At 43.6% G+C, this 24275-nt stretch overlaps 1 protein-coding gene across 2 annotated transcripts in view; it reads left to right on the top strand.

Annotated features, from left to right (window-relative positions):
* The window catches only part of fam124a (family with sequence similarity 124 member A), a 171530-nt gene that overhangs the window by 105616 nt on the left and 41639 nt on the right, over positions 1-24275 (top strand). Inside the window, exon 3 of one of the 2 annotated variants that reach the window (XM_084309643.1) lies at positions 3511-4298. In XM_084309643.1, the coding sequence (XP_084165769.1) occupies positions 3511-4298 (788 nt within the window). Of the gene's footprint in view, positions 1-3501; positions 4299-24275 lie in introns of both variants that reach the window. The other variant, XM_084309644.1, reaches the window with a different exon arrangement.

The following is a 24275-nucleotide window of genomic DNA, read 5'->3' as shown; positions in this document are numbered from 1 at the left end:
AGGGAAGCTGAAGGATCTAGAGAGGAGACACCAGATATCAAAAGAACAAGAAACGCTTGGAGAAATCAAGGAAGTAAAGGCCAGGATAAATAGGGAATTATTGACGGAAATAGAAAAGAAAGCGAGGTTCATGAAACAAACGTACTATGAAGGGGGACCAAAAGCGACCAGACTGTTGGCTAGGAGAATTAGGACGCAACAGAAGCTAAACACGATACACACAATAAGGGATACAAAGACTAATGAAGTATTGAGGGACCCAGCTGAAATAGAGAGGACATTTAGAGAATACTATGAGAAGCTATACACACAGCCAAAGGCAGCGGGAGAAGAGGAAATAGAAGCTTATCTGGAGAAGCTAGAGTTACCATCGATAGGGAAAGAACAGAATGAAGAATTAAATAAAATAATTACGGAACGAGAAATGGAAGAGGCAATTAGTAGAGCTAAAAACAACAAATCTCCGGGGAGCGACGGATTCCCATCGGAATTCTACAAGACATTTAGAACAGAATTAGCACCCATGTTAGGGGCGGCATTCAGACACACAATGGAAGAGGGCAAAATGCCCCCCTCGTGGAAGGAAGCCATAATCACCACGATACCGAAGGAAGGGAAGGATAGAGAATTATGTAGTAGTTTCAGACCTGTGTCCATACTCAACGTGGATTACAAGATGTATACATCAATAATATCAAAAAGATTCGAGACATTTATGCCAGACATTATAGATGAAGATCAAACTGGATTTATTAAAGGGAGACAGACACAGGACAACGTGAGAAAGACATTACACATAGTGGAGGAGATACAAAAACAAGGAGGTAGTGCGGTATTGATTAGCCTAGATGCAGAAAAAGCATTCGACAGTGAGTTGGACATTTTTATATAAAACATTGATGAGATTCGGACTGAACGGGAGGGCAATGAAGATGATCAAGGCGCTATATCAAGAACCGACAGCGAGGGTTAAGGTGAATGGCAGCCTGACGGATAGAATCAGATTAGAGAGGGCTACCAGACAGGGATGTTGTCTATCACCAACGCTCTTTTCATAGAACCACTGGCACAACTGATCAGACAGAACGAGGACGTCAAGGGAGTAAGGATAAAGGGAACGGAATATAAACTAGGCCTATTTGCGGACGACGTGATAGTATACATGAGACAACCAGACAAGAGCTTCCCGGCACTGATGGATCTACTGAAGGAATATGGCCACTACTCAGGATACAAACTAAATGTGACAAAGACACAGACCTTAGCATGGAACTATACCCCAACGACGGAAATTAGGGAACAGTACGGGATAAGATGGGACATGGACAAGATTAAATACTTAGGGGTGAACATCACGAGAGGGGTGGGGAAACTGTTTGAGGCAAACTATACACAGATAAATCAGAACATCAAGAGAGACTTAGAGAGATGGACAGTAATGCCATTGGACTTCAATTCAAGAATAGAGGTCATTAAAATGAACATACTTTCAAGATTACTGTACCTGTTCCAGTCGCTACCGATACAAATACCACAGAATCAATTCAGGGAGTGGGACAGACTGATATCGAGGTTCATATGGGCGGGGAGAAGATCACGGGTCAGATATAAAACACTACAACTACCAAAGGAAGAGGGAGGGATGGCAGTACCCAGCCTACAAGATTATTATTATGCAGCACAACTGAGAGCAGTGACATGCTGGTGTAACGACAGATATGAGGCAAGATGGAAAGACATTGAAAAAGAAGGGGAGGGATACAAGATACAAGCTCTGGTGGGAGATAGGGAACTATTCAAAGAAAAGGAGGGACTGTTAGATCCAATCACCAAATGCACCTTGACCATATGGAACAGAGTAGTAAAAACACACACATTGGAGAAACAGACAGGGGTTCTGAGATGGGTAGCACATGACAAGAGATTCAAGCCAGGGAGGTTGGACAACGGATTCAGGAGGTGGGAGAGGAGGGGGGGGGGGGGGGGGGGGGGGGCAACAGCGATATGCAAAATGATAGAGAAGGGGGAAATGCAAACATTACAAAAATTAAAGGAGAAATTTGGACTAGAAAACAGGGACCACTTCAGATATCTACAGATTAGAGATTACTATAATAAAGAAATAAGAGGGGACAAGGACAAAGAACAGAATGGAATAATTAGGATGATAGTAAGGGCATACGAAGGAGGGAAAGGAAGGGTAATATCAGCACTGTACCGGGCTATAATGACCAGCAAGGGACACACAACAGACTACATAAGGGAGAAATGGGAGAGAGAACTAGAGATAGGAATAACAGGGAAGGAATGGGGTAACATATGCGAGGTGCAACATTCAACAACAGGATCGAGGATATGGAAATAGTTTGGATGGAAAAACATAATCAGATTCTTTATAACCCCAGAGTTGAAGGGAAAATATGCACCAACACAAAGAGCATGCTGGAGGATGTGTGGGAAGGAGGGGGCAAATCACACGCACATATTCTGGGGATGTCAGAAGCTGAAGGGGTATTGGGAGGAGATAGGGGAGGCAATGATCAGAATATTAGGATACGGATTACCACAAACGGGACTGGTGCTTTACTTAGGGGACCTGACACACGAGGGAATACAGGGGGGGGACAAGTATTTAATAAAGATAATGTTGATATCGGCCAGAAAAGCAATAACGAGACTGTGGTACAAGGAAGACCCACCGACAATAGCACAATGGGTAGGAATAGTAGAGGAGATACAGGATATGGAGAGGATAACGCACATGCTGAGGCTACAGGAAGAGAAATTTGGGGAAAGATGGGTAAAGTGGGAGGATTATAAAGGGAACAAAAACGACATCACAGAGGAAGAACCAAATGCAACACAAGAGGGCGAAGGGTAAAGGAGGAAAGAAGTTCAAGGAGGGTCTCTGAACCCATGTCACATACTTTTGCTTTAGTTAGTATTTTCTAATTTTTTTTTTTGGGTATTACAATTGTTTTATGTTTTTTGTACTTTATTATTTATGTCTGTTTAACAGTGTTGTATTAATATTCAGGGATGATGTGGTTTGTATATGGGTGAATCAAAAGGCAAAGAGAAATTTAATAAAAAATAAAAAAGGGCGAAGGATAAGGGAAGAAAGAAGTTCAAGGAGGGTCTCTGGACCCATATCACACATGTATGCCTTCTTAGTCAGTATTAAATTTTTTTGAGTAGGTATTATATTTATATACCTGTTTAAGGGCGGTACACAATCAGTCTTTGTATTAAGTACCTGGAAAAACAACTGAAGTGGAACCAGATAACTAACCATGCTAACCATGTAACCATTTATGTGCACTGCATTCTTTCTTATTGTGTTGTTAGTTTCATTTTTGTGTAAGTGTTGTTTGTCTATAAATGTTAATAAAAATTTAAGTTTAAAAAAATAAATAACATCCGGTTAATTTAAAACGACTGGTTGGTTTAAAACGACTCTTCCTCCCCCCCCCCCTCTGTTCTCCTCCACTGTGTTGTTCTCGTGTGGAGGTGAGCTCTCCATGGTTGAGCTCCAGGACCCGTTCCTTGTCAGCGTCCACCTCATCACGGATCCGGGCCTGGGCCGGTCCCTGCAGGACGCCGCGGACGCCGCTCTGGCCTGGGTGCACCCCGAGCTGCAGCTCTTCCGGGTCTCCGAACGGGCCTCCCCCTCCTCCCGCCGCACGCGGCTCAAGCGCCAGCCCAACGGCGGCCCCATGTCAACAACGATGCCACAGACGACGTGCCAGCCGGCGCTGGCGGTCATCCTGTTCCTCCAGGAGGCGTGCGGCGGCGAGGAGCATGCGTCGGCGCCACACGGCGCCCTGCGTCGGCCCCCCTGGCGCTACCACCACACGGAGAAGGTCAGCGACGGGCGCCGGATGCTGCCGCTGACGCCGTGCAGCCAGGACTTCTTCACGCTGGCGCCCGGCACGCCGCTCTGGGCCGTGCGGCAGGTGCACTACGGCAAGGAGATTGTGCGCTTCACCGTGTACTGCCGCCACGGGAACTACGGCGATATGGTGCGGCTCTACAAGCTGCTGCTTCGGCGGAGGCCGGCGCAGAGGAAGGAGGACTTCTGCTTCTTCGTGGTGTACTCCAACCCCGACACGGAGATCCAGCTGTCGCTCAAGCGGCTGCCGTGGGAGCAGAACCCGGCGCCCACGGAGTGCGCCGTGATGGAGGTGAGGGTGCGGGACGTCGGGGCGCTGGTGACCCTGCTGCCACGGCCATGCAGCCCCATCAGCGAGGCGCGCTGGCAGACGGAGGACTACGATGGGAACAAGATCCTGTTGCAGGTGAGCGGGACGTGTGTTTGTGTGTGTGTGTGCGTGTGCGTGCATGTGTGTGTGTGTGTGTGTGTTTGTGTGTGTTATCTTGTTTTTTTTATTTCATTTCAAACCTTTATTTAAACTCGAAAGGAAACCGAGGTTTCCTTCATTTACAGAAATAAGCACCAAAAAAAGCATATACAATCACACAGCATATAAAATCATAACAATAAGACAACAAGATGAGGCAAAAAGCAAGGATAAGAATTAAATAAATCAATTAAAACATGTATTAAATAAATCAATTAAAACATGTCTTGACTGACAACGGTTGGAGATCAAGGTTTTAAACTATGCAACAGAGGGGAGGATCTGGAGCTTTAAGGACGGTTGGAGTTCATTCCATGAGCTAGAGGGGCATCATAACGAAATGCAGATTTACCCTGTTCAGAGCAAACTGGACCTTAAGGACCAGTCACTAGAACGGGTTCCAAAATTCCATTCCAATAATGATGTAGTATAAGGAGGTAGCTTACAAGTAAGGGCCTTAAAAATTTACAAATACCAGTGTTTGATGCGCCTCTCCGTCAAAGAGGACCAACCAACCTTCTCATAAAGGACACAGTGATGCGTGTCGTATCTATCAATAATGAATCTGAGGGCATAGTGATGGACAGAGTCCAAGGATTTAAGTGGATCATTTAACGAGTATAGTAATGTATTAAACTTGTATAAAGCATCCGTATGCCTCAGTCCACGAAGCCCTACTCTATTCTCAACCACGAGACGAAGAGCCACACATCAATCCACGTGTTTGCAATTATAAAGTCAATCCAAATCATTTGGAGTCTGAACGTGATATATCACCAAAAAGGCCCTCAATGTCCGGTGTCTTTTTAACTACAAATGTACAAAACAACCCAACGTTGCATAACGTTTGAAAACACAAAAGTTCCTCTGAAAACCGGCGAAGCGATACGATGTCTACGTCTGCTGTTCTCGTTCCACCACCATCCCGCTGACCCTGAGCTGAGCGGCGTCCCACAGGGCATTGGGTTTGGACATGAAACACTTCCAGGCCTCACTGCCCAGACTGACGCTCTGGGACTGTGAGAGTGTGAAACTAGGGGTGTGAACTGAAGTGTATACTTGAGTGTATACTTCTCGTCTACTTAGCAACGGTAATGGGAAAGCGGCAACAGCAGCGGCAACAGCAGCGAGAGAAATATGATCAAGATGTTCCAACTCGATGCTGGGTGTCTGGGAGATCAGATGCATGCACAGTTTGCACACAGATGCAGACACACACACACGCATGCGCACACACACACACACACACACACGAGGTGTTTGGTGGGACATAACCACAGTAACCTGCTAGAAATTAAACTCCTCTCTGTGGTTGCATTCCACATGTATTTGTGTGTACAGTATGAGTGTGGCTCGGCCGATCTTGTATTTGTGTGCAGGGTGTTTATGAAAAGAATTTCATCCTTCGTGTTCCACCAAACATTGAATGATGCAGGAGTGAGGCTGCCCGGTTTTAATGGAGCGGTCGGGTGTTTGTTAGTCAACTAAGACTTTCTTAGTCATTTAGGTGATTTGTCTGCTTTTTTCCATGCTGAATTAGTGATTTCCTGAAAGGGAATTATGAGCACATCTCTGGCAAGCACAAGATTTTAAGAGGTCCTCTCAAGTTTTACAAATTTGTTGATGAAATCAACGAATGAGTCGACAAAATCCTGTCTGTTAATCGACTACGAACTTCTTTAGTCGAGAGCAGCCCTTGAAGGGGATTACTTTTTCTCAATCTGAAGACGGTTAAACTGAAACAATATGGTACCCCAACAATGACAGAGAGGTATTCTGTAGCCAAAAATAACAAGCTTGGATAAATAGACAAAGGAGCATTGAGTCTCCTCAACTTGCACCTCATCTATTTATCTATCCATCCATCCATCCATCATCCATCCATGGACTGGATTAGATTAGAGGGGTAAAAGGCCATCATGTCCAACTACTTTATCCATCCTGTAATTATACTGTTACTGTTACAATTAATTATAATTACAGCAGTATAATAGCAGTATAGTAAGTAATTACACCGCTGTAATTAATAGCTGTAATTATACCAACCCTAACGTTATCCTAACACAGCTGTAATTATACCAGCCCTAAAGTTACCCTTAACTCAGCTGTAATCAGTGGCGTGTACAGATAGGGCCGAAGGGGGGCTTGAGCCCCTGCTCTTTTGCCCCATGTGCCCATCAAATTTGAACACTGGGTGTTGGTGGGTTAAGTGCCCTTTTTGTAGCTTGAGCCCCTGCCCCCCAAATTGTCTGTGTGCACGCCCCTGCCTGTAATTATACCAACCCTAAGTTTACCCTAACACACCTGTAATTATACTAACCCTAAGGTTACCCTAACACAAATGTAATTATACTAACCCTAAAGTTACCCTAATATGCATGTAATTATACTACTAACCCTAAAGTTACCCTAACACACCTGTAATTATACCAACCTCACTCACTCACACTCACACACCTACACACACACACGCATGCATGCACGCGCACACACACACACACACAAAGTGGCCCTTGTTTCAAGTGTATCCGTTTCAGAGGGGATTCCTGTCAGTGGGGTGGGAGATAAGTAGTTCTGAAAGTTCAAGCCGATTAAGCAGGAGTCTATTACTGGGATTGGAACAGCGCTGACCCTCTGATCCACTCAGGAGGGAAACAAGGGGTTAATATATCATGACAATGGCCCATGTGCATGAAGCTTATCTACTGGTTTAGTCCAGAGATTGTACTGCAGTTCATTAGATATAATGATAACAGGGAGAAAGACAAGCGGCTAGCATGCGAAGTAGCTAGCTCTGCAAGCCAGTTTCATGTTATTGCTATTGTTTTAGATAGCTTTGTGACAGGTGTTTTCAGTAGATGCATCTCTTTCTATATGTTCTCCCATCCTCCAATTTAGCTGTTATGCCAATTCCCTTCTTGGTCATTGTGCTGCCTTAACTCATTCAGCGCCAGCTATTAGACGGAGCCCGTCATAGCAAGGCCACGCTTTAAAAGATAGGAGTGCGTCACCTATATATTCTATATTATAGCTATGGATACAATACTATGGCCCATTTGACATCACCTATCTATCGTTCAATATGTGAAAAAGAATGCATTTTTCCATCCATACGTTCCCGTGTTATACCGTGGTGAGTATAAGTATGGTTTTAGAGCGGTCTGGGGTAATTCCCGAAATGCTGAGTTATAGCCTTATACGTCAATTCTACTATAGACGTTGCCGTTTCTTGCCTGTACACGCTACTATTCCCAAATCACATCTATGTCATAGGTATTATGTTTCATCATGAATGCATGAAAGGGGTGGGGGTCGTTTCTGATTATTTGATTGTCAGTAACGGCATTCGTATTGAACACTAAAAACGTTAATCAGCCCGATCGGTATAAAAGCATTGCAGGATCAAGCTAAAATGTATGTCAGATAGACCTTACCTGTGATCGGGAGTTGTTACGACCAAGCCTATGTGACTTGCCCTAAGGTAGGCTTGGGCGGTATGACGGTATTAAGGTATACCAGGGTATTTAGAAATACCTACGGTATTGATTTTCAATACCGTCCGTCACCGTCAAAATCACAGATGCGCTTCAGTTTCTATAACAGTGAAACGGAGTTTTGAGTGTAGTGCACACACTGAGTGTAGTGCACACACTCGCCAGCAGAGGGCGAGACCGCTCTAGTGGAGCGAGTGGGTCACAACGGTGTAATGTTGCGACAGTGCTGTGAAAATACCGTAAAGCGTTGTGACGAGAGCAGTGTTGTTGTGGTCCTTGTGGAGCAATCAGTCTCTTATTATATGTGAACTAAAGAGTACAAGGTTTACACAACAGCCCCCACCCGCCTTTTTATTGTATTTGTACCGTCCTGTACTATCCGCTGTCAGCTGTTTATCTCTCTCTGTGAGCTACTGAGCTTGAATAAATAGCGTTAGCTCACGTTAGTAGCGTTAGCTCTGCGGCTAATCTTGGATTACCCTGAACTAAATCAATGGCTAGGTTATAAAGCATTCGAGTAGTTTTTACTGCACATAGAAGTAGCCAAACAACGGGAGCATTTCGGGAGCATATGACCAAAACCCAGGCAATTTCTAGCCCTTAAGGAATCAAATAGTCTGCCATGGCTATAGGCTAGATGCTAACGCTAAAACGGTGCGGGCTTCTACCGGTGCGGGACGGGACTATCATTCTGAGAGCTGACGATGATTTGTTTACTTGGTAACACGTAACACCCCCCCCCCCCCCCCCCGCTGATGAAAATGAAAGTCATACCGTCAAATACCGTGCACCGGGGTATTATAACATAAAGGTTTGCCGGTTTGAAAATAATGATACCGCCCAAGCCTACCCTAAGGCCTCAATTGTCACAGGAATATGGCTAGTTTTTACCCGGTAGGCCTTGGTTGTAGCGTGGTGGATAACAAGGAATCTGACAAGTTTTACCAAAAATAATCATTTATTTGAGCAGATTCAGATTCCTTTATTAAGCCAGCGTTAGTGTATGCGTTTTTTTCCTTTCTTTTTTCACAGTAAACGACAAACACCAACACAGACACAGGACAAAAAACAGTGCAGTGGGGGATTAATCAATTAAATACATATATATATATAAAGTGTAGAGTGCAGAGTTCCAGTAAGGACTAGTGCAGTGCAGTCAGTGTCATTGTGCCAGTGTCACTTGGGGGCAGAGGCCTGAGGCATTGATCAGCCTGGCGGCTGAGGGGAAGAAGCTCAGTCTGTGACGAGCTTTCACAGCCTTTGGGATCCTCAGCCTTCTCCCAGAGGGGAGCCGGGTGAAGAGGCTGTGACCGGGGTCGGCCATGATCTTCCTCGCCCTCTTCAGCGCCCTGGAGTCGTGCAGGGACCTGAGGGAGGGCAGGGGACAGCCGATCACCCTCTCCGCGGAGCGAATCACCCGCTGCAGCTTGGCGAGATCTTTTGCCGCTGCAGCGGGGAACCAGGAGATGATGGAGTGGGTGAGGATGGACTCAATGATGGCCGTGTAGAATTGGGCCATCATGGTCCTCGGCAGCAACTATCTAAATCAGGGGTAGGCAACCCTAGGCACGCGGGGGCATTTTCATAGGCACAGGGAGCAGAATTAAAAAAAATACAAATATTATTATTTTTTTATTTTATTTTTTTTTTGCTTTGAAATATTATAGTGAAATATTTTGCACTGTTGTCGTATTTATCTTGTTGAAATCCTCCCACAGGTTATTTTTACTACCACATATTTAATTGAGACCCCTTATTTGTTTATTATTTCAATTTAGCTGGAAATACATTGCTACATCATTCAGTAACATTTGCAGAGCCTTATAACAAAAACATTATTACGGTCACCATTGTGACCAGTGGGATTAATCAACACATTTGATTTATTTTTCTATTTCATTGAACATTGCACATGTTAAGCCATTTTTACTCAAAATGTGAGTATTACCAAGTCAACTTGTGTTCTTAAAACAATGACAATAAACATAGTTTTATTAGGTTGAAATAATGTGGTTGTGTACTGTTACATACCCCAGTGGGGAGACGCAACACAAGGCCACAGCTCTACAGAACACAAACAGCACAAAACTATACTAAAATCCTAAACTAACTGACAGCACAAAGTGCCAGAGCCTTCACCAGCTCTATACCAAAGACATACAAAGATGAGCTCCCACACAGACACAGACCAAATATAATTACCACCACACAGACCAAGTATAGTTACCACCACACACAGACCAAACGAACCAGGGAGCTCACTAACACTGCACACAAATGGGTATATGAAGGAGTGTGGAGCCTGATTGCCTGACGAGCCTCAGCTGCTGCTGCTGCTGCTGGAACTGAGACACCTGAGAGTGGGGATATGTAGACACAAGAGGGAGACAAGACAACAACAAACAAAACATGCCTATATATACAACAAATAACATACATTACTCCCTCTATATACATACATAAGGACACCGTCCGTAACATGTACTTATTTTTCTGTTAACTTATTATGGATTGAAAACTGAAAACCTTAATGCACAGTAACTGAACTCAATATTTTTAAGTTCTGGTAACTTATTATTATTTTTTTTACAGTGTAGTCTTGCAATCAATCAAAACGTATTTACACGATATACCTCACATTCACCCTCCATTCACATCCTGGTGTTCTCCTGGTGTTCTCCATTAGGCCTGTAGGTGGAGCTATGACAGCACACGTACAGTACACACACCGATGGTGTGTGATGTGTCCAAAAAAACCTACGTGATGCAAAATGTAGACCCAGGGTATCTTCCTGTCCTCAATGTCCCTGTGTGCGAAACAAAAGATTAATAAGTAAGAAAAACAATCACCATAGGCTGGGTGACGAGGAATAAACAAATACACAAACAGGTTATGGGCAAAACAGAAATGTACAACTACCAAACTAATGCCAAACAGGCCACAGCTCTACAGAACACAAACAGCACAAAACTATACTAAAATCCTAAACTAACTGACAGCACAAAGTGCCAGAGCCTTCACCAGCTCTATACCAAAGACATACAAAGATGAGCTCCCACACAGACACAGACCAATTATAATTACCACCACACACAGACCAAGTATAGTTACCACCACACACAGACCAAACGAACCAGGGAGCTCACTAACACTGCACACAAATGGGTATATGAAGGAGTGTGGAGCCTGATTGCCTAACAAGCCTCAGCTGCTGCTGTTGCTGCTGCTGTTGTTGGAACTGAGACACCTGGGCCCCGTTCCCCGTACCTGGTTCAACTAAGTCGATCAAGATGTCATTATCCAGCTTCAGTTAACCCGATGTTTGAAGCCGGGATTTTCCTGTTCCTCGAAGGTGGATTCAGTCTCGTTAACTCAAGCCAGACTTGAGACCCAGGATAAGTGCGCGTGCCCGCCTCAGCCGAGAAGGCAGCAAGTGTCGAGAGCAGAGATCCTGATTCTCTAGCGGCATTGATTGATTAATTGATTTAAAACTTTAGTAACATATTGCAGTACGGCTCAATCGCCTCGCCGACAAGTTAAATGCGTTATCTATAGGCTAATTTTAAGTCCCTCATTACCTCAATCAATCAGATTATATTTCTTTAAACTTGCCTGCTGGATTGAATAATCAAATGAGATCTTGCTAGCGAAAATAATTAGTAAAACTGTTATACAGAATAACGATACGGCTCCCTTACCCATTGATTGATGTATGGTCGATCTTTTACTTATCTTCTCTGTGGTGTAACGGGTTCTTCTTTTGACTTTCACGCAGACGACCGGGGTTCGAAACCCAGTCGTCTCCTTCTTTTTGCAATATAGGAATAATTCAATTTGGTGCACGTTGAGAGCTATATAAAGAATGACATCCTCAATGCATGTAGATTTATAATATTTTAACTTAAAACCAGGCTACCTTTGCGTATAATAATTAATATTATATTCAAAAAAATTATATTGGAAACACGGGGTTTCGAACACCGGTCGCTGGGTTGCCAGGATTGAGCACTACCGCTGAGCCACTGTGCCAGATGGGATAAATTCATTGTTTATACATTAATGAACGAGAGACCCGTGTTTAGAATATTCTTTATTTTGTTGTTGTTGCACCGAGCGAGCGCCACGGTATATAACGTGCATTATTTAGGACAAAGTGAATTTAGTATCAGCATTTTGGGTCTATTTTACATTTCAAAAGACCCCTCTGGAAGAATGGAGCACAAAAACGTAATTCAGAATGGTATAACGCAGATCCTAGACTGTGGGAATAATTTCAGGAAACGCGGGGGCGTGGCGATGGTTGATCCGGCTAACTTGAACTTAAACCCTGCTTTCGACCAGGCTCAAACTTTTGGATCTGTTGTCATGGTGATTTGGAAAATCCAGGTACGGGGAGCCGGAAAGTCCGGCTTAAGTCAGACTTAACCGAAAGTTATCCGGCTAACTCAGTTATCCAGGTACGGGGAACGGGGCCCTGAGAGTGGGGATATGTAGACACAAGAGGGAGACAAGACAACAACAAACAAAACATGCCTATATATACAACAAATAACATACATTACTCCCTCTATATACATACATAAGGACACCGTCCGTAACACCCCCCCCCCCCATAAAGAGTCAGCCCATGGCTGGTGACAACACAACACATAATCCAAGTCCCCCATTTGTTTTTCCCAAAGAACACACATCATAAAACAAAAAAAAACATCCACCACTGCCATCAACCAACCAGACCATCACATCCCGCTTCTTCATACCTCTCTTGGTAGCATTTGATATGATCAGGGGTGCTGTTGACACAAAATGTCCAGGGGTACAGCAGTCCCAACACCAACATCAAAAGTATTAAGACAGTGGTCTGAGAAGGCACCTCACAAAAAGAAAAAACAGAGGGATGGTCCACGGTTAAAACGCACAATGGCAGACTGCTGCCCTCTTCCTCCTCACAAAGAAGAACACATAATACAATGTGAGAAAGTCCACACAGCACAGCACAAAATGCAGCGTCACAATACGCTGAGCAGCAGAGAGACCCCCCTCAGAGACAGCACTAGCCTCATGTAGCCACTTTTCAAGCCTGCACACACAAGACAACAAACCCCTCACCTGAGGTTTGTTGTGAAGAGTCTCTCCCATCAGCTGCTTCCTTAACAGCCTCAAAGGGCCGCCTATTGACCGAATGTTATCCACACAAGAACTGACCACATCTCTGCTTCCAGCTATCCCTGGAGCAGGAGCAGTAAATGAACATGTGGCCAAACCAGCGTCTTCACTCTGGGCAACTACCAGCTTACCACGAGTTCTGGGTAACCGTGTTGCCTCAGAGGCTAGTGTACCTCGCCGAATCGTCACCCTGTCACTCGTCACAACTACAGGTTGTGGAGCACGGGTGATTGTACACACTGGCAATACATCTGGGAGCAACGGAGCAAACACATCAGGGCACAAAACAGTAGGGTGATCCAAAACTTTAACACATGGCATAACTCTGCCACCAGCGATGTCATTACCCAATAAAAAGGTGACACCTCCTACTGGTAATGATGGGCGCACGCCCACCTTGAACACTCCCTTTGCCAACCCGCAGGTTAAATGTATCTGATGGAGGGGCACCGACACAAAGCCCATGCCGATCCCCTGCACCAACACCCTAGAGCCAGTCGATGACTCACCACAAAACGGCAACATGTCTGATATGATAAATGACTGTGACCCTCAGTATGCGTACTGGTCGCTGGTCCAACTCACTGCCACTGAGCGAAACCAACCCGTCCGACATAAACGGATCGTAACTGGGACCTGGTACGTCACATACTGTCTTGACCAAACCAACCGCTTTAGGTCGTCCATCTGTCTGAGACTGCTCCTTGCGTCTCAAAACAACACAGTCACTTATAATGTGGCCCACCTGATGACAGTAAAAACACTCCCGCTCCTCCTTGTAGCGGGGAGACACCGAGCGGGGCAGACTAGTCTGTCCAACATAGCCACTGCGGCGGATCTGCGGCGGACTAACATGTGACCTAGCTGGAGTGTGAGCAGAGGGATAAAAGGTCCTACCCTCATGTCGGAGAGTACCGAATGACTGTCGATGAGTTAGCACAAACTCGTCAGCGAGCACTGCAGCCTGAGCCAACGTACCCACTTTTTGCTCATTTAGATATGTAGCCAAACGGTCAGACAGACTACCTTTAAACTCCTCCAGCAACAGTAACTCAGACAGTGAATTAAAATCAGACACGTCACTCGCCTTACACCACCGAAAAAATAGAGACTCCTCACGAGCGAACTCCACAAAAGTCCTGCCAGGCAACTTTATGTGAGCTCGGAATTTTTGCCTCCGGCACTAACTCATAGGCTCGAAGTACAGCAGTCTTAATCGCGTCATAAGACAAACTGTCACTGAGAGGGAGGACAGACAAAATCTCCTGGGCTTTCCCAGTGAGCTTACATTGGAGCAAGAGAGCCCAGACCTCTTTAGGCCACTTCAAAGAGGTAGCAACTCACTCAAAAGCATTAAAATAGGAGTCTACCTCCGCCTCACAAAATTGAGGTACTAGAGATATAAGTCTACTTACATCATAAGCCCCCACAGCCGTGGAAGAGGGTTGAGCAGGACTCACAATTTTAGCAGCTTCAAGCTCCAGCTGCTTCATTTTAATTTCAGCGTCCACCCGGTGGCTGTCAGCCTCTAGCCGGCGGGCCTCAGCCTCCAACTCTAGCCGGCGGGCCTCAGCCTCCAACTCCATCTTCCTGACAGATAACCTGTGACTATTCTCCTCCTTCTGCGCCTCGAATTGCAACCGTGCCAAACTTAACTTAAGACTGGCCTCCTCAGTACTCCCACTAGGGAAGGGTGAAGCATGTCTGGGCACTGGAGACGTGACACCCGAAAGGGGAGGCTTATCCTCTACCCCGTCTTTAACTGGATCTACCATCTGAGGTACCTCTTCCTCCTGCTCCCCGTCTGAGCCAGAATGAGGTGAAGAAATAAAAGATGCACCATCACCCGTACCGAGCACCTTCTTATATATCAGTAGCCGTACTACCTCCTCTCTCAGGTCAGCCTTTGCCAGGCCCTTCGCAAGACTGACCTGAAAATGCGAGGCTATGGCACATAGATCCTCCTTCCTACACTGATCCAAATTATCAACTGAGGGATCACGCAGAAACTCCTCCACACTAAAAGATGTCATGTCGGGGAGCTCCCGTAGCTCACCGCATATCTCTGCGCTATTTCTGCGTCGGGGAAAACCGTGCTCGTCACGGATCTGGGGGACACGAGTTCGATTCCCGGACCCGCCGTCATTTCTCAGAATGTCTTCCCCTACTCTACATCCCATTTCAACCTGTTTCTGTCGGTCATGCTTGACCAGAAAAGCGATAAACGCTAAAAAATAAAGTTTAAAAAAAAAAAAAAAACGTCATGTCTACAAAGAGACACCAGCGCAAACATACACAGATCAAACTACTACCAAAAACCAACCTATCTAACGTGCCCACCGCACACCAACACCAACTGTCTGTAGCCCACTAACGAGCCCCCATTTATGTTACGTACCCCAGTGGGGAGACGCAACACAAGGCCACAGCTCTACAGAACACAAACAGCACAAAACTATACTAAAATCCTAAACTAACTGACAGCACAAAGTGCCAGAGCCTTCACCAGCTCTATACCAAAGACATACAAAGATGAGCTCCCACACAGACACAGACCAAGTATAATTACCACCACACACAGACCAAGTATAGTTACCACCACACACAGACCAAACAAACCAGGGAGCTCACTAACACTGCACACAAATGGGTATATGAAGGAGTGTGGAGCCTGATTGCCTGACGAGCCTCAGCTGCTGCTGCTGTTGTTGCTGGAACTGAGACACCTGGGCCCTGTTTCTTGTACCTGGATAACTGAGTTAGCCGGATAACTTTAGCTGGATAACTGGGTTAGCCGGACTTTCCGGTTTCATGTACCTGGATTTTCCAAATCACCATGACAACATATCCAAAAGTTTGAGCCTGGTCGAAAGCAGAGTTCAAGTTCAAGTTAGCCTGAACTATCGCCACGCCCCCGCAAAGAAGTGACAGCCCGTTTCCTGAAACTATTCCCACAGTCTACGATCTGCATTATACCATTCTGAATTACGTTTTTGTGCTCCATTCTTCCAGAGGGGGCTTTTGAAATGTAAAATAGACCCAAAATGCTGATATTAAATTCACTTTGTCCTAAATAATGCACGTTATATATACCATGGCGACGGTGGCGCTCGCTCGTGCGATGTACACATGATGTGGTTATTTTAATTGTAACTGGGATTAAGATGTCTGATGAGATGCGCTGTTTGACGGATTTGAGAAATTGAATGAGCCGTTGACGTCACATTAATGAATGAGGATAAAGAGATAAACTTCATTCAAAACAAAGGATATTCTAAACACGGGTCTCTCGTTCATTAATGTATAAACAATGAATTTATCCCATCTGGCCCAGTGGCCCAGCGGTAGTGCTCAAGCCTGCCAATCCAGCGACCGGGGTTCAAATCCCGGTGTTTCCAATATGATTTTTTTGAATATAATATTAATGATTATACGCCAAAGTAGCCTGGTTTTAAGTTAAAATATTATAAATCTACATGCATTAAGGATGTCATTCTTTATATAGCTCTCAACGTGCACCAAATTGAATTATTCCTATATTGCAAAAAGAAGGAAAAGACTAGGGTCTTGAACCCCGGTCGTCCGTGTGAAAGTCAAAAGAAGAACCCGTTACACCACAGAGAAGATAAGTAAAAGATTGACTATACATCAATCAATGGGTAAGAGAGCCGTATCGTAATTCTGTATAACAGTTAACTAATAATTTTCGCTAGCAAGATCTCATTTGATTATTCAATCCAGCAGGCAAGTTTAAAGAAATATAATCTGATTGATTGAGGTAATGAGGGACTTAGAATTAGCCTATAGATAACGCATTTAACTTGTCGGCGAGGCGATTGAGCCGTATTGCAATCTGTCAATAAAGTCTTAAATCAATTAATCAATCAATGCCGTTGAGAATCAGGATCTCTGCCATCGATACGTGCTGGCTTTTCACCTAAAACGGCCGCGCGCATTTAGCCTGACTCGCAAGTCTGGCTTGAGTTAACGAGACTGAATCCACCTTTGTGAAACAGGAAAATCCCGGCTTCGAACATCGGGTTAACTGAAGCTGGATAATGGACATCTTGATCGACTTAGTTGAACCACGTACATGAAACAGGGCCCTGGGCCCTATTCCCCGTACCTGGTTCAACTAAGTCGATCAAGAGTCCCATTATCCAGATTCAATTAACCCGATGTTTGAAGCCGGGATTTTCCTGTTCCTCGAAGGTGGATTCAGTCTCGTTAACTCGAACCAGACTTGATACTCAGGATCAGTGCGCGCGCCCGCCTCAGCCGAGAAGGCAGCAAGTGTCGAGAGCAGAGATCCTGATTTTCTAACGGCATTGATTGATTGATTGACTTTATTAACAGATTGCAGTACGGCTCAATAGCCTCGCCGACAAGTTAAATGCATAATCTATAGGCAAATTGTAAGTCCCTCATTACCCCAATCAATCAATCAGATTATATTTCTTTAAACGTGCCCTGCTGGCAGTAGGTTCATGGAATGGATAATCAAATGAGATCTTGCTAGCGAAAATAATTAGTTCAACAGTTTCAGAATAAGGATACGGCTCTCTTATCCATTGATGGATGTATGGTTGATGTTTCATTTGTCTGCCACCGTGGTCTGATGGTCGAGCATTTTGTCTTTCACACGGACGACCCGCGTTCGAATCCCACTTCTTCTAGCTTTCTTTTTTAAATGTAAATACTTCAATTTGGTGCACGTTGAGAGCTATATAAAGAATGACATCCTCAATGCATGTAGATTTATAATATTTTAACTTAAAACTAGGCTACTTTTGCGTATAATCATTAATATTATATTCCAAAAAAATCATATTGGAAACGCGGGATCTCGAACCGGGGTCGCCGGCTTGCCAGGAGTGAACACTGCCGTTGGACCACTGTGCCAGACGGGATATATCCATTGTGTATCCAAGACCATCAATGGACAAGAGACCCGTGTTTAGAATATTTTTCTTTTGAATGAAGTTTTATCTCTTTATTCTCAAATGCATTAATCCCAGTTACAATATCACAATAACGTGTGAGTGATGATACAATTCAACAATCCTCAGATTCCTCGTAATTCATAATCCACAAAAACCACAATCCACGCATAGACACTTCAATTTTATGCTTGAATGAAACACAATCCAGGCGCTCCCACAGCGGAGAATATGAAAGGAATCAGAGCCAAACGAGCGATAGGTTTCAATCATTAAAAATATCCCCGCAGGATTCACATTTGCAATGCTGCGCGTTGTTAAAATAACCACATAATGTGTACATCGCACCTAGCGAGCGCCACGGTATATATAACGTGCATTATTTAGGACAACGTGAATTTAGTATCAGCATTTTGGGTCTATTTTACATTTCAAAAGCCCCCTCTGGAAGAATGAAGCACAAAAACGTAATTCAGAATGGTATAATGCAGATCCTAGACTGTGAGAATCATTTCAGGAAGCGAGCTGTCATTTCTTTGCGGGGGCGTGGCCATGGTTCATCCAGCTAACTGAACTTAAGCCTGCTCTCGACCAGGCTCAAACTTTTTGATCTGTTGTCATGGTGATTTGGACAATCGAGCGTCGGGGAACAGAAAGGTCCGGCTTAAGTCAGGCTATACTGGAAATTATCCGGCTAACTCAGTTAGCCAGGTACGGGGAACGGGGCCCTGAGAGTGGGGATATGTAGACACAAGAGGGAGACAAGACAACAACAAACAAAACATGCCTATATATACAACAAATAACATACATTACTCCCTCTATATACATACATAAGGACACCGTCCGTAACATGTACTTATTTTTCTGTTAACTTATTATGGATTGAAAACTGAAAACCTTAATGCACAGTAACTGAACTCAATATTTTTAAGTTCTGGTAACTTATTATTTTAATTTTTTTTACAGTGTAGTCTTGCAATCAATCAAAACTTATTTACACGATATACCTCACATTCACCCTCCATTCACATCCTGGTGTTCTCCTGGTGTTCTCCATTAGGCCTGTAGGTGGAGCTATGACAGCACACGTACAGTACACACACCAATGGTGTGTGATGTGTCCAAAAATGAATGTGCAAATATGAGTGAAATGGTTGCACTGTATGCAGCTGTTTGTCTGCATTGTATTCCCCCCCCCCCCCCCCAACTCAGATTTAGGGTTGATACAACCATCATAACAATATTGTTAACACTTTGATCGCCATGGTTAAATTCATAATTTACCATCCCTAGCCAGCTCTATTTGTCTATGGAGAAGTTCCCCTTCTTTGCAGGGCTATAACTTTTTAAATTGTATTGCTAAATTGACATTATTATGGCCCATTCAATGTCCTATATCTATTGTTCAGGGTGTAGCAACGTTATACTTTTTCATTCACATATTCATACTAAAATACGGTCTAAAGTATAAGTATGTTTTTATCGTTTTCTGCAGCTTTCTCCAGAACTTGATTGATGATGAAATACAGTTTGATAGCGATCGGTGCCAGATAAAAAATTTCAAATGGAGGTACTTCTAGAAGTTACTACGTATCATCTGATGTTGACCGGATGGGCGGGGGGGCGTTTATAATTCCGTGGGCAACGTTATATCATTCATCTAGGGTTGGTCATATGATCATCAGAGCAGTTTGTATTGAACACTGTAATAATAAACGCTGAAACTTACTGTACCTTCCTCGCGGCGTTGGGCGATCAGCTTGGAGTAGACATTTTGCTATTATGGGATGTTGATCTAGATTAACCATTTCCAGGTTGTATAATACTATATACGTCCAAATAACGTTGTTTATTGAGTTAGGGCGAGCGATCGATTATCCAGTGTGTCAAGATGGAGTCCCGGGAGCTATAGCGAGTGGTCGGACCGAATTTGGATGAGCACCACTTTCTGTTTCCGGTTTGCTGTTTGGGCGATCTGCCGATCGGCCACCAGATGGTGCTCTTGAACCGTCGGAGAGTTGAGAGGAGATCAACAGGAGATCTCAGGTCCCTGGGGGAGAAATATGATTTCGATCACAGATTTTTGAATTATTGATATCAAAGACGTGTTACGGCGTCTTCGGCAGAATGAGCATGGCGGGGAAAGACGAGTTACGGCGTTCCCGGCGATTAAAGTGTTAATAACAATAACAATAATGATGTAATAATGTAAAAATTATCATAAAAAATACCTGATTGAGAAAAAAAAATTACGATGCATGGAATATTGTTGAGGCACACAAACAGGCACTCCATGTCAAAAAGGTTGCTGACCCCTGATCTAAATCAGTGGTTCCCAAAGTCGGGGTCGCGACCCAAAGGTGGGCCGCGAGCAGCCACAGGAGGGCCGCGAGATGATTAAAAAAAAAAAAAAAAAAAGGCCACTGAACTTAGAAGCAGGCCAGGACAGTGTTTCTAGTTGTATTCTAAAATTCTATTCTATTGTATTCTAAAATGTGACTATATGGTTTTATATTAACTTAATAAATAAACAAAAACGAAAAATCTACTTATTTCAACGAACATTTCAAACTAAATAACAGATTATGCACATAAAACGCTGAAAACAACCGAAGCAACAATAGTATTTTAATGAGGCTATTATTATTATCATTATTATTTTGCAACAAGTTAGCCCTCTCATAAATAGCACATATAAATGAATAACTAACTTGAACTAACTTAATAGGATTGAAGTGATATTTGGCTTAAAAAAAAAAAAAAAAGACTGACGATGTGCATTGGGCCGCGGCTCTCTGACGCCTTATTTTCTGGGTCCCGGCCTGAAAAGTTTGGGAACCCCTGATCTAAATGATAAAAAATAATGAAGAGCTGGGTGCTCCAGCCTCTATGGTTCAGGATATAAGTAACAAAAAATGGCACATAGACAAAAATATAACAAAGAGCAAAATGGCCAAAATGGTGAGAGCACAAGGTGAGAGCTGGTAAGCGACTCTGGAGAGACAAGCCTCTGGAGACAAGTGACGAGCGACACCGTGAGACTGCACTCTGGTCTGCTTAGTAGGGGTGTGGAGCCTCATCACCACACCTGTGATCAATTACAACAAGAGCATGTCAATTACAACAGAAAGAAACAGTGTGTCAATCACAAACCACCAATCAGTGACACCACACTTAAACCACAATGTTAATATACACCACAGACAGTAAGTATTCCCTCCACCATGTGAAAGTACACATAACAGGAGTATTCCAAAAATAATATTCCAATTGTTTGATCGCCATCTGGTACATCCAATGTTCATTTGGTCCACGGCATAACCCACCACAACATATGGATCGGGGATACTTGACACGCTTCAATGGAACCGGGAGAACCGCTCCACTCGGCCGACAACCAAAAGTGAGACCGGTAACATTTGGCCTTTACACAGGCCAAGATACAAGGTTACAAAGGGTGCTCGATACCGCCGTCTAGCTGGATGCGGCCGGTATTGCACTTTGGCGATCTCAGACTCATTCCCTATGGTAACAAGGTCCCTGGATGAATAATGAATAAAAATATCGAATAAAAGAAATAATGATGAAAACCCGACTATACTCGGGTCTGGCGCTGAACGGTTGGCGAGTTAACCCGACTTTACTCAGGTCTGGCGTCCATTGAGTTCCACATAGTCGGGTGTACTGTGAGCGGACCGAACTCTGCGCGGCATGTCCGCAGTCGTTTGAGGTAGAGTAAAATGCAGATCGGTGCCACATTTAATGCAGGTCGATGTCAACAAACACGCTGAGCAGCCTTTTGTGTGACACCCAAGTGAGCGATGCGGACATCCACATGGTTAGAAAATGTTTGCTTCACACTTTGAATCCGCTTTGAGTATGCGCAGACCTCTGTTCTGCGTATGTTCCGCCCGACTATGTGGGAGCCTTTACTGTCAGTCTGGGGAGGGTGTAGAGACTACCCTACTGTCAGTCTGGGGAGGGTGTAGACTACCCTACTGTCGGTCTGGGGAGGGTGTAGACTACTCTGATACATGTGGAGTCACCAGTCGCTTCTTTTCACCTCACAGCGAGGAGTTTCACTGGGAGAGCGTAACATGCGCAGAGGTTCACGCTATCTCCCCCAGATCCCCTCCCTGCTGCCAATTATTGTTTCGCAGGGACGAATGACCAAGCCGGTGGTACCGCTGCCTGGAATTGAACCCGGGTCTCTGCAGTGGTAGGCTGCAGGAGCGTATCTATGTTCCCCGGGTCCTATGTTCCCCGCTCCATTCATATAGAAAACATGCACCATCTACACCCTCACACAACTCTGTCGCTAGTGTTCTTTTAGGAATAGAAGTTTAACGTTTGAACCACACACACGCAATCAATAGCCTACCACCTAGCCAACAATATTATTCTCTTTCCTCCAGAAACACTCAATTCCATTTCTCTTGTTTCTGTGCCGGCGAAATTCTACCGTTTGTTGCGGCGACTACTAACACACAAATTTAAGCATTGATTTTGGCAGTAGGTTAGGCTGCCTCCGCGGCCCACTCGATGGCGCTCACTGGCCCACTGTTTGAGAATGGCTGATCTAGGACCCGAGGAACATAGGACCCTTTTTTCGGGAGCGGGGAACATAGAACCCGGGGAACATAGGACCCCTAGGCTGCTGCTTAGACCCAGCCGCGCCAAGACCAGTATTCTTAACAATGGCATAGCTGGCTGGCCCTATAGCTAATGATAAATGAAAAAAAAAATATTTTATGAAATTATCTTTATATCCCAACAGTAGGGCTGCAACTAATGACTATTTTGGTAGTCGACTAATCTGTCTTATTTTTTCGATTAGTCGACTAATCGAAAAACAATTATATTAAAAAAAAAATATATATATATAATCTTTTTTTTTTTTTTTTTTTTACTACCTATCTTTGTGAAAGTGGCTTCTCAGCTCTGGTCCAGCTGAAGATAGAGCAGAGGAACAGATTGGACATTGAGCATGACCTCAGAGTTGCTTTGAGACTCTTGTCAGGACCAAACAACATCCCCAGTTATCCCATTAGTTCCCCCAAACTTACTGTCGGTCTGTTATGTTAAGCTAGGAAGTCTTCAGCTGGCTGGACCAGAGCTGAGAAGCCACTTTCACAAAGATAGGTAGTGCAAATTTTTTTTTTTTTTTATTATTATAATTTTTTTTAAATCATCATCATCATCATCATCATCATCATTTATTTATTCGTACATGGAATTACCACAGTCCAACAGTACATATTCATATAATTCACCAAAAATACCATGGCCGAAAGGAACAGGAAGAAGAAAAAATCTTATATATACCTGCCCCTACACACACACAACACACCGATAGACATATTGTGTAAAACCAAACAGAATATACCCATTTTGCAAAAAAAATTTAACATCAACACAAATTAAATCAACATAAATAAACCTATTTTGTCTATCTATCAGTCAAACTACATATTTAGGTTAATTCATTTACACACACACACACACACCCCCACACACACACACACACACACACTTATATAATGTATTATACTTCTATATACTATCTAATTTCTATTTTATTATAATATAACTAAATCATACTATTTATTCTACACCATATTGGTACAGTATTATACAATATTTTAATATATTATTATTCTATGTTACGCTGCTATATACTATATTACTATACTCATACTGGCCTACACTACAACTCTATGCTACGTCATCCTGACACGCTAAACTGCAATATTATACTAAACTGTGCTATACTGTCTATGTATCTTTTCTTTGCACAACCTTTTGAAGTGAAATATATTATTGGAACTCTTTTCATCGTTCTGCAAAGAGTTCCATAGTTTGATACCTATAACTGAGGTGCACCTTTGTTTTAAGGTTGTTCGTGCAAATTGGTGTTTAAAATTTAATTTCCTTCTGCTGTCATCTGGACAGGGAACGAACAACCTCTGTATATTTGCTGGTAATACTCTGCATTTTTCTCTAAACAAAACTAATAAAGTCTGTATTTCAGCTAACTCTTTAAGTTTCAATAGTCTGGATTTAATAAATAATTCGTTGGTATGTTCTCTTGAATCTACATTGTGAACTATTCTTACTGCTCTCTTCTGTAATATAAATAATGGCTTTATGTTGCTTTCATACGTGTTACCCCACACTTCCACACAGTAACTCAAATATGGTAGGATGAGTGAACAATATAATATTTGCATAGAATTATAATCAAGCACATTCTTTGCCTTGTTCAAAACAAAAACACTCTTGGCTACCTTATTTTTTATGTACATTATAT

The sequence above is a fragment of the Notolepis coatsorum genome (genome assembly GCF_963971535.1).
Source record: "Notolepis coatsorum genome assembly, chromosome: 3".
Lineage (NCBI taxonomy): Eukaryota > Metazoa > Chordata > Actinopteri > Aulopiformes > Paralepididae > Notolepis > Notolepis coatsorum.
Note: the sequence above shows the minus strand (reverse complement) of the source record. Positions and strands in the feature narration are given on the sequence as shown.